We start from the raw sequence: 12842 nt of genomic DNA on the forward strand, positions 1-12842 counted from the left end.
GGAAAAATAAAAACTATTCCAGGTAGTTCATATTATTGTTTCATATACTATTATTATCTACCTATTGAATGTAAACCGTCAGACTACCTGAACCACTTACACAAAGATTCACCGTTCGCATTTCAGTCTTGCTTGCTTTGCCCGTCTTGTGTTTATTTACGTCCATCGTATTGTTTGTATACAGCCCGGCACGACTGCGCATCTTCGACGACGTCATTCCCCCTCGCCGCAACACCCGCAGACACCCATTTTTCCTACGCTGGGGTCGAACTGGCTCACTCGCTTCGCTCATTCATTCGGTATTCGCAAACGGTGTCGCGCGTTGTCTGTCGTGCACGTAAAGTGTTAAATTGTAATCTAAGTCATACACTTGACCTTACAGTGTCTTCCATCATTATGTTGAAAGAGAAAACCTTATACGATAAACGAAGCACTTCAGAGGATCAGGCGCGACCGAGTAGATTACCAGCCATTGAAGAACTCACCCTTGGCCTGAAACAAAAGCTCCACCTACAGGCCAGAGCTCGAGCTGCACCTTATTACATTAGAAAGCAAGAACCAGTTGATCTCGTCGAAAGGTTGCTAGAACAACGGGCTCTTGTAGCTGAAGCCGTTCGGAGATTACAGGAGAAAAAACAGCCGTGTCACGAGATATCTGTGGATTCATAATTTATAAACAAAACATTTTAGTTGTGAAAGTGTGGAACGTGTTGTGAAATCGCTTGTGTGTACGAAACGTGTCGGGTTACAATGGTGCTATATGCAGAGAACATGTGAGAGAGAGACGGCTAGCTATGACGTGTCACAAACGACACGAGTCACGAGAACCAACCAAAATGGCCGCGCATACTCTACAATCATAATATTTATTCTTCGTTTTATAGTGACCTTAACTGATCAAAGTACTGAATGACGTAACCAACGTCTAGTATTGTAATGCATTCTAAATAATTTTTATTTAGTATATAGTTAGAAAATTGAATTTAGCTGTTGCTCTGACACATTTCCATTTTAATTATTTTAAAATTATAATTTTAATATAAAGTATTCAAGAGCTTTAACTATGGATTACGTCATAACTACAATTATTCCTATGATTTAAATGTTTGCAGCAATATTGTATTATGTTCTAGATATTGCAATATTATCTTCTCCAAAAGCTCGATTTGTAATTAATCCTACACACAACCAATTCTGATATAGTTAGGTATAAATAAGACAACTGTATATTTATAAGTTGCTAAGTGGAGCATGACAATTTGATTGTTTTCCTATTCCAACTACTTAGTAAATGTCTCTATTTACAATCTTACGGTTTAAAGTAGAGCTAACAGTAATTTTGTAGAGCTAACAGTACATACCTTCCTACTTTAGAGTTACAGTTACATATTTTAACATGTCACAATTGCAAGTACCTAATTATTACAAGGAAGTAAAGTATATTTTCGTTGTTACTGTCAACGTAATACTTCATTCAAACTAGGCAATTATTTAGGCAATATTTTAATTTTAAAAAGATACTATTTGTTATAATAACGTAGCAACTATGTACAACGTACCAAATGAGGTATAAAATATCTTTGTAATACCTATTTCATGTGTGCATGTTTTAGTGCATTTTGTGATTTTAGATAGTTTAATTTATCGTCGATCTTGTGATGTAGTTAAGAAACTTAATAAATTGAATCAATTTCATCAAAAATAATGTGTGAGTGTTTTAGCTTTGTAAATTACCTCCCATTTTTTGAACATGTCCCTCGTTCTGTCATTATCCGATTTTAAAATTAAGATTGGAACAAAACTTATTAATTTAACAAAAATAGCTTTTAATTATTTTATGAATCCTTGTGACCACATTTTAAGTCGCCTTTTATACACGATTTCTATTAATAACAAAAAGTAACTAATTATTGAGTATACTTGCCATGACCTCACGACACTTTGAAAAAAAACTATGTTACCTACTTACTACTGTCTACTGTTATTCGATAAAAAAACTAAAGCATAGGTACTTTATGAAGCAAGCATACTTTGACAGAAGGAAAATATTGTTTAACATTTTTGTGAATTACAATATTACGAGAGTAAAACTATAACAGTATTACAAGAATAAATAAATGGCTTACTCGATAAAAAAAGAACAATATTCTAGATTTCATGTTCTCCAAATTAATAGTAAAAAGCAAATAGCGACATCAAAGTAATCATCACATTTTTCTATTTAATCTTGTAGGATTATGTCCAATACAAAAAGTTTTATTGTCATTCACATACCTACTTAGGTAGTCTCTAGTGGGTACATTTTTATCTTCAATAGATACTTATGAATTTAAACTGAATTATAGTTCGATATAATGTAAGGACAAACCAACCTAAAATAGTTTTTCATTTAATTTCTAAAACATTAATAACATGCGGTTTTAAAATAAAGCACTAAGTACCTACCTAACATTTATTTTATAAGTAATGAATATCTAATAAAAAGTGTTTGTTGTATTGTGAATGAGACAAGCCAGATCACAAGATCAATCAAACCAATTTTAACGACATAACATAAAAATAATTTGGTTCGTATACGTAACCGAAGTTTCGTAACCGGCTACAATTTTGTAACATCACATATAACGCCATCTTTTGTCTAATAGCTAAGATTAATCATGTTAAAATTAGTGTGAACGCCATCTTCCGACGTACAACAGCAAATAATTTCACCTCATGTTACGTCATTAATGCGTCAAATCAAACGTCAATGTCAATCAACTTCACACACACACAGTGCTGCCTGGTCTCCTCATTTTACAAGCGATTTCCCAATTTTCCCAAAATTTTCCTTGCGAATCTCCTGTTTTTCTTTGAAAACCATAGTATCCTTTGAAAACAACGTATTCAACTCTCAGGTTTGATTTTAGTTTCATATTTATGATTATTAAATTAATACCGACAATAAATTAGAACCGACCGAAGTTGTCCATATACTTATACAAATTTAAAAGAGATCATCTTTTAAAGATATTGAATGTGAGCTTGAAATATAAAAATAATGCTAAAGAAACACAAATGTAATAGTAAGTTTCAATTCAATTTATATACACACATATATGAGTTGAATAAGGAGTATTACTGCACATTTATCCCGCCAGAGTACAGCACTGTATGTTAGGTACACAAAAGCTTTGCCGCCTTTTGCTAATGTCGATTAAAACTTTAGAGTACTTTATGAATCCTTTCTTTATGTAAGCATTTGTTTTTTTGACTTCTCAATATATGGACTTTATACAGATAAGATCTTCAGTCAAAATCAAGAAATATCAGTTTATGACCACAGTCGACCAAATATTGCAGAACATGACCTAAAATAGTATAATTATTTATTACAGCTTAGCATATATTATTTTCACCGTTTAGCCCTACTAATAGAAATAGAAAGACAGAAGATCTCCTGTATTTTCCGCAGGCTTTTAACATACATCTACAATATTTTGTGTGAAACTTCTCGATTTTTTTAATTCGGATCTGGCAACACTGCACAACACAAGAAAGAAATGACTTGACGTTGACGCAAAAGGGAAGGGAAAATAGGTACCTAGGTAGGTACCTACATAAATAAAAACATTGCAATTTGTCCTGATCCGAAACTGCAAAAACAAAGTTACAAAATTCAATAACTTTGAGCATAAATCGCATTATTGTTATAGCGAGAAAGTGTCTGAATAACTATAATAATAATATAATATATATAAGGAGTGTAAGAAGTGTAATTTATACTCTGGAACTTTATCTGCTTATCGCGATCATCGTTCAACTTTTCTCTTATCGGATCGCCGTATTGTTTCGTCATCGTCAATCGTCAACCGAAAGGGCTTATTTCCTCAGCGGCAATGGCAGCGACGTGGTCTATGGGTCCAGGCACTCTCGAAATTCCTTTATCTTTATTTGCTACTAATAGAGAAAGACTTGCAGACAAGTTGAAATCTGGCCAAGTTGTTGTGTTGCAAGGTGGCGATAGCATAAACCATTACGATACCGACGTCGAATATGTTTTTAGACAGGTACGTATATTATTTACTTTCATTGTCATTTCATGTCATTGCATGAATAAAAAAAGTAAAAGAATGCAGAATTCAAATATTTGTATGAGATTAAAAGCTGATATTTTTTGCAAGCCAGTGGTAAAGAGTGCATGCAGCGTTGCCACTTTCATTAGGTACCTAGGTACTAAAAATAGTATTTTTAGACTATGGTATATTAATACCAAATTAATAATTTTTATTTATATAAATATGTATCCACTTGATCAATATTTTATCAGTGGCAGTTTAATCATTGCTTTAAATACTACATTATAGGATACAGGTATAAATAAAAATGGATGTTACACATTTTTCTTTCAATTTATTTTATAGTACCTACTTAAGGAGTTTTAATTTTCAAATAACAAAACTTCATGTAAAAATAACTAGGCAATTAAATGAAAATCATGTTTTTTTTTAATGAGCAAACCAAATAGTGAGCTATCAGTATGTATGTAAATAATTTATTTCGATAAGAAAAGTATATCTTTTTACTAATAGGTGTTTAATTTTTTTGTTATCTAAAGCCTATAGAAATTAATCACTAGCCGAACAGTATTATGAAGGCAACAGAATAAATCAATAAGTAACATTACAAAATGAACAATACAAAATTAACCATGACTTGTTGTTGTTTGCATGACACATCCATCTGTTTATGTGTTATTATGTTGTAATGACTGATAAACAACAACATCAATCCAAGGCATTGAAATATAGTAATTATTACTGCCACATAAAGCTTGATATTACAAAGCACAGCTATGAGACAATATCGATAATGCACTATGCCCATGTTGTTCTAGTAACAATAATGATTCCATTTCAACCGAATTGATCCTATTACCATTGTTATAGGAATATGCCTCTTATTGTCTTAGCTATTTTATGACTAGCTGGTTGAATTATTGTTATCACTCCTTTCCAAGTTTTCATTGAAATAAATGTTGCTTAACCTTCTACTTATAAGTGATATTTTTTATGGAGGTTTAGTGGTACAATAAAATCAAGTTTTTGTATGGATTAAGAGACCAATTTTATATCTGACATTAGTTTGCATAATCTATATTGTTTAATTAAATGACTGTATGCAAATCTTTAATTGGCACAATTTCCTTCATGACAATATCCATGTGGATGTAATACTATCAGTACAACATTTGGCAGAGTCTTACTTAAATCTGGGTGGTCTATGACTGATATAAATTTAGAATTTGAATTATATTTGAATTGTAAATCTCTTGTACATTTCAGGAATCGTACTTTACATGGGTGTGTGGAGTCCGTGAACCAGGCTGTTATTTCGCCTTAGATGTTGGAACCAGGAAGTCTCATTTATTTGTGCCTCGTTTACCCGAAGAGTATGAAGTCTGGATGGGAAAGCTGCTCTCATGTCACGAGTTCAAGAAATTGTATGCAGTGGATGAAGTGCATTATGTTGATGAGGTAACCTGTAGACCTTATAGTTATAATATGTTTTAAGAAGTATATACACACATAGTTTTTTGACTAGAACAAGGCTAGTCACAACAGTGTCCTAAATACCCCTATATAGGACATTAAATTAGGTTATATGTTTATGTAGCTTATGTCATGATAAATTTAATTACTAACAAGTATAATATGTTTCTAATAATATGTCCCTAAGAAAGGGATAAAATTACATTTGTAATTTTATCCCTTTCTTAGGATTCTATGTTTTTTTAATTAGGTCTGTAAAATATATAAGTAATTTATTTTAAAATAATAATTTGTAAATTCAATGTGTTTTCATTTTACAGCTAAGGGATGTCCTCAAAAGTCTGAAACCTGAGTTGCTTTTGACACTGGTAAGCCTTAACAATTGATCAATATTAAGCAAAATTTGTACTAGGTATATTAATTTATGCATACCCATATCACCTTTCTTTCATTTATAGAGTGGTCCCAACACTGACAGCGGACTCACGGCTAAAGAGGCAGTTTTTGAAGGAATTGAAGAGTAAGATTTTAATTAATTTATTAATTTTTATAACATTATGATTTTCCGCAAGAAATTAATGTTCGGTTTCTTTCAGATTTCAAGTAGACAATGATATTCTGTTCCCGATAATAGCAGAATTGTAAGTATTTTTTGGCTTATGTCATTTTATTATTTTTATATATGTAGTGCGACCCGATTCTGCACAAATTCAAATAATATGTATTTATTTCAGGCGTGTCATCAAAACGCCCGCCGAAATCGAAGTGATGCGTTATGTGTGCAAAGTGTCATCCGACGCGCACAAGCAGGTCACTGACTTATTACTTTTATTACAGTCACATGTTTCGCTATTGTTCGCGAAAAACAATAAGAATGTAAATTGAAATGTGAATACGACGCTTTGTTCACAATACAGTTTACTTTAAATAAATAACATTTTAAATTCAATAAATAATAACATAACATTTAGAAAGAGCACCTATTTACAGCATAAGAATATTAGGACAATTCACACAGATTGAACTAGACCCAAAGTAAGTTCGAGTCTTGTATGTTATAACAAATACATATATAGATAAGAATCCAAGACCCTGGCCAATCAGAAAAAGATCATTTTCTATCATGACCCGACCGGAGATCGAACCCGAGACCTCTCGGTTCAGTGGCAACAATTTTACTACTGCGTCACCGAGGTCGTCAGTATGTACATACTACTTAACATTATTATAGCTATTAGCAAACTTTAGAATATTAACTAATATCATATAGGTGATGCTGTTCGCTCGCCCAGGCTTGATGGAGTACCAATGTGAGTCGGTGTTCCTGGACCACTGCTACCGCGTGGGCGGCTGTCGGCACGTGTCCTACACCTGCATCTGCGGCTCCGGACACAACGCCGCCACGCTACATTACGGCCACGCCGCGGCCCCCAACTGCAAGATGATTCGCAGTGGAGATATGTGGTCAGTAATCGGTCAAGTTCCGGTCATAATGGCATACTTTAACTTTTAGCAAAAGTACTTAAGCATACTTTAACTTTTTTATGAAAAGAGTAAAATATATTCTCTCCGCAGCCTATTCGACATGGGGGGTAACTACGCGGGGTACGCGGCCGACATCACGTGCTCGTTCCCCGCGAACGGCCGGTTCTCCGCCGACCAGCGACTCGTCTACGAGGCCGTGCTGTTCGCCAGGGACGCCGTCATTCGGTCCGTCATACTCATAGATAGATAAATCTTTAATTGTAGTTCCTACTCCTTCAGTCGTATCGTGGTTGAGAGTCGTGGTCATTACGTGGAATGAAGCACACATTTGCCTTCTCCAATTCACATGATGATAATTTATCGACTTGAGTGCAGGTTTCCTCACCACTTCCCATCAGTGTCATTTTTTAAATTATTAATTTAAGTGCCTTTAACCTAAAACATATAGTAGAATATTATATTAGTATGTTGTTTATTATGTGTTTCAGAGAAGCGAAGCCCGGCGTGATGTGGCAAGACATGCATCTGACCGCCAACCGAGCGATGTTGGAGCACTTGAAGAAGGGTGGACTTCTCAAAGGGGACGTGGAGCAAATGATCGAGGTGGGTTCTGTTACAAAATCTTTCCATACCTGTGATGTTTTTTTAGTTTGAAAGAAGAGTAACCGCAGTATTAATATCGAACCCAAATCTAGTTACTAATTATTAATTTTTTTACTTTGAACTAGTCCAATAAATCTTTTATACGGAATCCTCAATGCGTGACTTCAACTTCCATTTATAAAGCTGGCAAAAGTAAAAGAGTACTCTGAATTCGGACCACAAATTTTTTCCCCATTTACTAGTACAATGACAGTACAGATTAGTTCCCATTAATCTTAGCTCCACATATATCCAGCGCCTTATCGCTAGTCTTTTGCACATAGTTGTTCCATTGTGTTTTCTCTTGTAATTGGTGCAATAAAGTATTTTTACTCACTTCAATTTATGTATGGGATCTCCCATTAGATTTATTTCTATTTCCTTCTATATCTATGGTGACAGCACGGCGTGAATGGCATCCTGCAGCCTCACGGCCTCGGCCACCTGCTGGGGCTGGACGTGCACGACGTGGGCGGGTACCTGCGCGCGTGCCCGTCGCGGCCGCGCGGCGCGCTGTGTCGGCTGCGCACGGCGCGGCGGCTGCAGGCGGCCATGCTGCTCACCATAGAGCCTGGCTGCTACTTCATACCAAGGGTCAGTCGCGGAACTACTTATTTTATTTTTTGCACCCACATTGTATTCTCTGTATGACTGTTAGATAATGCTTTTGTACTTTACAAAATTCAATTTATTTTGGGCAATTAAGTTTAAATAAAATAAACTGGCCACAGTTTAATGAGAATAATTTATACAGTTGTTTTACGGCCTTGCTAGCACAGTACCTCAGTACTAAATACAAAATGCATGCGCGGACCTGTTACTGGATCCGCGATTCTATATTATATTTTAAAAATATCAGCAATCTTCATGCCGTATGGCGTTATGTTCACCATTTGTTAATTTTTTTTAAATAAATAAATGAAAACCTCGCATAACTGACACACGGATGGAGTACCTACAAATTCCTTGAGCTGATATCATAAATGACATTTGTTCGATGTGTTTAATAAATTTCGTCCGGTCCAGTGCTAAACACTCAACGGACCGTGGGTGAGGTGGGATGGCGCACTAACGCGCAGGCGCAAATATGGAAGAATTTCAAGAACAGGAAAATAATAACTCAAAAAATATTTCTATCTAACGTCTTGAGTTTTGGAAACTACTGAAACTACAAGGTGAAGAACGCCACTCATTCAAGCTGTTTTGACGTAGAATGTCACTTTCGTAGAAAGTCAATTTCAAGGCCGTGGACAAAAAATCTAGGCTGGGAAGACTTGCAATTTATTTATATTTCCCTTAACAGCTCCTGGACAACGCTAAGAACAGTTCAACTCAATCCCAGTTCTTCAACTGGGACGTGGTGGAGCGGTTCCGAGGATTCGGCGGAGTGCGGATAGAAGATGACGTGCTCATCACCGAACATGGTGTCGAAAATCTGACCTTCGTGCCCAGGACGTGAGTACCAAGCACAAAATTATATGAATGAATGATTTATTACATGATACAATGATATATTACAACAGCACATTACAACAAATGATTCCACACTAGGCATATATTTATACTAATCTATAGTATGCGCTGAACAGACAGGGCCGGTCCACCAGTTGGTTTAAAAAAGTAGATTACTTACTTTCAATCAATGTCAAACTCTATAAGCATGAGAAGTGAAATATTCTATAATGATATGACATCCCGAAATCACCACGTAAGTGGACACCTCGGGGCATATTACATTTACTATAATAAATAGGCATATGTAAGTTTCACAAAGTTCACAGTTCATTATTTCAAAGTTCAATTTATTTATCATTAATTTATACTCTTATCTGTCTTCTTCATAAGTATTTTATTTATTTACAGTGTTGCTGAAATTGAAGACTTCATGGCAAATGGAGCAAATTTCAAATGATAATATACTACATTGCATGCGAGAAATGTTACCATTAACTTTGTATATTTATGTAACATATTATTATGTATATAAGATATTATAATTAAGATAATTTTATCACATTGTATTTAACTTGAATAATATATTAAACATTGTTTACAAATATTTACAACATTTTCAAGATTACTTATAATAAACACATTTAAAAATGATAATATCTTTCAATAAATTAATAGAACTAAATTTAACAAACAAATCGCAAATAATTTTTCAACAATGGCGGTATTGGTAATATATTGAGTAAGTCGAGGAATTCTTTTGTTGACTTCACTCCACCTTTCCTGTTTCTTAAAACACTTCTTATTTTTAACCGACTTAAGTGCCTTAGGGATGGCACCAAATAACAAAGATGGTCAGCATAAATACTCTCATAGCTTTCGTCAATCATACACATTAGTCTAGTTTGTACCTGAAAAGAAAATTGTCTTTAACTTGTAAGAGATCTTCTGAGTTAGCAAGTCTCTTCACTATCTAATATTTCATACCCAATATATTAAAAAATAAGTTACTTTTCACTGTGAGACACAGTCAGCCTATCACCGAGGTATAATGACGAGACGACATCCATGCCGCATGTGATTGGTTGGCTTGTGTCTCATTGTGAAGATTTGATGTAATGTGAAAAGTTTTGTTATTGCAACACACTACAGCCTAATAATGATCCCTCTTCAAATAAATATTTTATTCTGTTTTTTAATAATTGTTGTTATTCTGTTTTTTAATAATTGTTGTTATAGCAGCAACAGAATATCTGTGAAGATTTCTACTGGCTAACTGGTGACATGGACCCATTTTATCCTTTGGGTACAGTAGCCCAAAAATGATGTTTATTTCTGATCAATTTGTACATGTAATTTATATTGTTGTATATAATTCAACTTAAAGCGGTGGTGGTGTAATGGTTTAGACGCCCATCTGTGGATCGAAAGATTCAAATCCTACTCGTGCCACATGAGTCTGTATACCAATCTGACACATGTATAGTAGTTTTCATTGACCACCACTTGCTTCTAGTGAAGGTAAAAATCGTGAGGAAACCTGCACACTGGTTGATTATAAACTTGTATATGAATTAGAAAAAGATAATTCAACTCACTTGCAAAGATATTCTATTTCCTACTCCATTTTTGAAAGCAAACTCTAATAGAGCGCCAGGGTCGCAGTGCAAACTATATGGCAACATATGAAGTACAGTCCTGGGGTCGGAGGTCAAGGACGCTAGGAAGGCATCTGGCACACATTTGTCTTTATCTGTGCAAGATCTTGCAGTGCAGTAATCTACATTACATCCATGTTCTATGAGTATTTCAAACACCTGGAAATAGAACAATATTGAGACTACAAACCTGAGAAATATTTTATCGGACAATAGCCACAAGGAATGTGATGAGAGGAAAGCCTATGTCAGGTATATATTTTTCTGAAAATACTATTGGAAGCTGTTTTTCTAAGCTTCATCATGCTGAGCACAAACATATTTATAAAAATACTACTAGCCCACCTGGCTTTGCTCAGTTAAAAACATAATTATACACCTAAATCTTCCTCAGGAACCACACTATCTATTGGTGAAAACTGTATGAAAATCTGTGCAGTAGATTTTATTGCAAACAGACAGACACAGTACAGGACTGTAATATGTAAGGATAATCAAATGTACATCAGTGTGACAGATTAGAGATTGTGAATGGTCAGATGCTTCATTAACCTTAGGTAATAAGGTAATGCAATTCAACTACCATATGCTTACATGTGGAAATGATGTAGAATGGCCACAGTAATGTATGTACACTATTGGTGGACATTCATTTATATCTATAGCATTAACTCCAACACCTCTAGACAAAAATAAATAAAAATACTTTTTGAATGTCTCTGGAGACTGATTGTAAATATATTCACATATATTCAAATACGAATTCAAAGGAGCATTGGTCAGGTAAAATGGCATAAGGTCACCGATTCTTTCTAAAAATACATGAAATGGTTCTATAAAATCAAAGAACTCTGGGCCAATATCTTTGTGGTACAACAAAGCTTCCAATATTTCCAAGTTGAAACAATGTGGTTTACAGGCATGGAGAATAATATTTGGACTGATGTGCTCCTTCTTTGTTACTGATAATAAAGTTTTGAAAATTGAGATGTATCCATAACTTAATGCCATATCTAAAACAGTTTGGTTGTCTTCATTCCTAAGATGAGGGTCAGCTTTGTTTTCAAGTAATAATTGTACTATTTCATCAGAGCAGCCATACACAGCTGACATCAAGGGGCTATCTCCACCTACTGTGAGATGATTGATGTCTGTAATGTATGGTAATATATTTTTTACTGTTTGTATACAGCCCTTGCTACATGCTAAATGGAATGGTGTGAAATAATTAGGGTCATTTTTTATGTCTGGATCAGCTCCAGCATGCAATAAAATTGCTACAGCTTCATGTTCTGTAGCCATGGCTGCGTCATGCAAGGGAGTATCACCATCAAAGTCTTGTACATTGATCATGGCATCATAGTCTAATAACAATTGTATCAGTTCAACTCGTCCTTGTTCACTAGCTATATGTAATGGGGTAACGCTTTCAGTGCTTCCATAATTAGCTATGTCATCAGCACTGTCCAGAAGTGCTTTGATTGTTCTAATAGAACACTTTCGACGGCAAGCAAGGTAAAGTGCAGTGTGTCCCTCGTAAGTCTCGGCAAGAGGCCGACAGTCGGGGTGCTTTAGTATAAGTAATAAGCTTTCGTAACTGTCCCTATCAGCTGCCTCGTGAAGGCACGTCCACCCTCTATTATCTACGCAATTAGGATTCATTTTCTTCAACAAAGACCTCACGGCCCTAACATTATTATTTCTGGCCGCTAGGTTGAGAGCGTTCGATGTTGTCGGATTATGAGAACTAAAATCCATCTTTGTCTCCAAAGATTCTTATTCTTTAGTCTTTTGGATTCAATCTCAGTTACTTCGATGGATTCAATGGAAATCTCTTTGAAATAATAACACAGATTGTCTGCAAACAATAGGTTGCGAAATGTTTGAATTTTTTACAAATTACATAAACATTAGATAAAACCAAATTAATTAAAAAATATATATTTTAAGTAGGTATATTCTTCTTGCTTTGATTGAAGACAAATTAATTAACAAAACGACCATTTTTTTGTTTACTTACATGTCGTTTTCGAAAACGTCAAATGTCTATCAATGTCAAAGTTGTGATTTTCTC

General features: G+C 34.7%; 2 protein-coding genes across 2 annotated transcripts; one reads left to right on the forward strand and one right to left on the reverse strand.

Annotated features, from left to right (window-relative positions):
* The first annotated feature begins 3552 nt into the window (after nucleotides 1–3552).
* Nucleotides 3553–9767, forward strand: Dip-C (Dipeptidase C). Its single transcript, XM_053752454.2, has 12 exons — nucleotides 3553–4049; nucleotides 5325–5516; nucleotides 5852–5899; nucleotides 5990–6051; nucleotides 6128–6172; nucleotides 6266–6341; nucleotides 6802–6995; nucleotides 7107–7241; nucleotides 7505–7619; nucleotides 8061–8252; nucleotides 8962–9113; nucleotides 9522–9767. The coding sequence occupies exons 1-12, from the start codon at nucleotides 3879–3881 to the stop codon at nucleotides 9568–9570; spliced, it is 1431 nt and encodes a 476-aa protein (XP_053608429.1). The 5' UTR covers nucleotides 3553–3878; the 3' UTR covers nucleotides 9571–9767.
* LOC128674109 (ankyrin repeat and SOCS box protein 3-like) lies at nucleotides 9680–12780 on the reverse strand. The gene is made up of 3 exons (XM_053752449.1): nucleotides 11363–12780; nucleotides 10709–10927; nucleotides 9680–10021 (listed from the first exon to the last, which is right to left on the reverse strand). The coding sequence occupies exons 1-3, from the start codon at nucleotides 12524–12526 to the stop codon at nucleotides 9797–9799; spliced, it is 1608 nt and encodes a 535-aa protein (XP_053608424.1). The 5' UTR covers nucleotides 12527–12780; the 3' UTR covers nucleotides 9680–9796.
* Nucleotides 12781–12842: the final 62 nt, after the last annotated feature.

Source organism: Plodia interpunctella, chromosome 12 (genome assembly GCF_027563975.2).
Source record: "Plodia interpunctella isolate USDA-ARS_2022_Savannah chromosome 12, ilPloInte3.2, whole genome shotgun sequence".
Taxonomy (NCBI): domain Eukaryota; kingdom Metazoa; phylum Arthropoda; class Insecta; order Lepidoptera; family Pyralidae; genus Plodia; species Plodia interpunctella.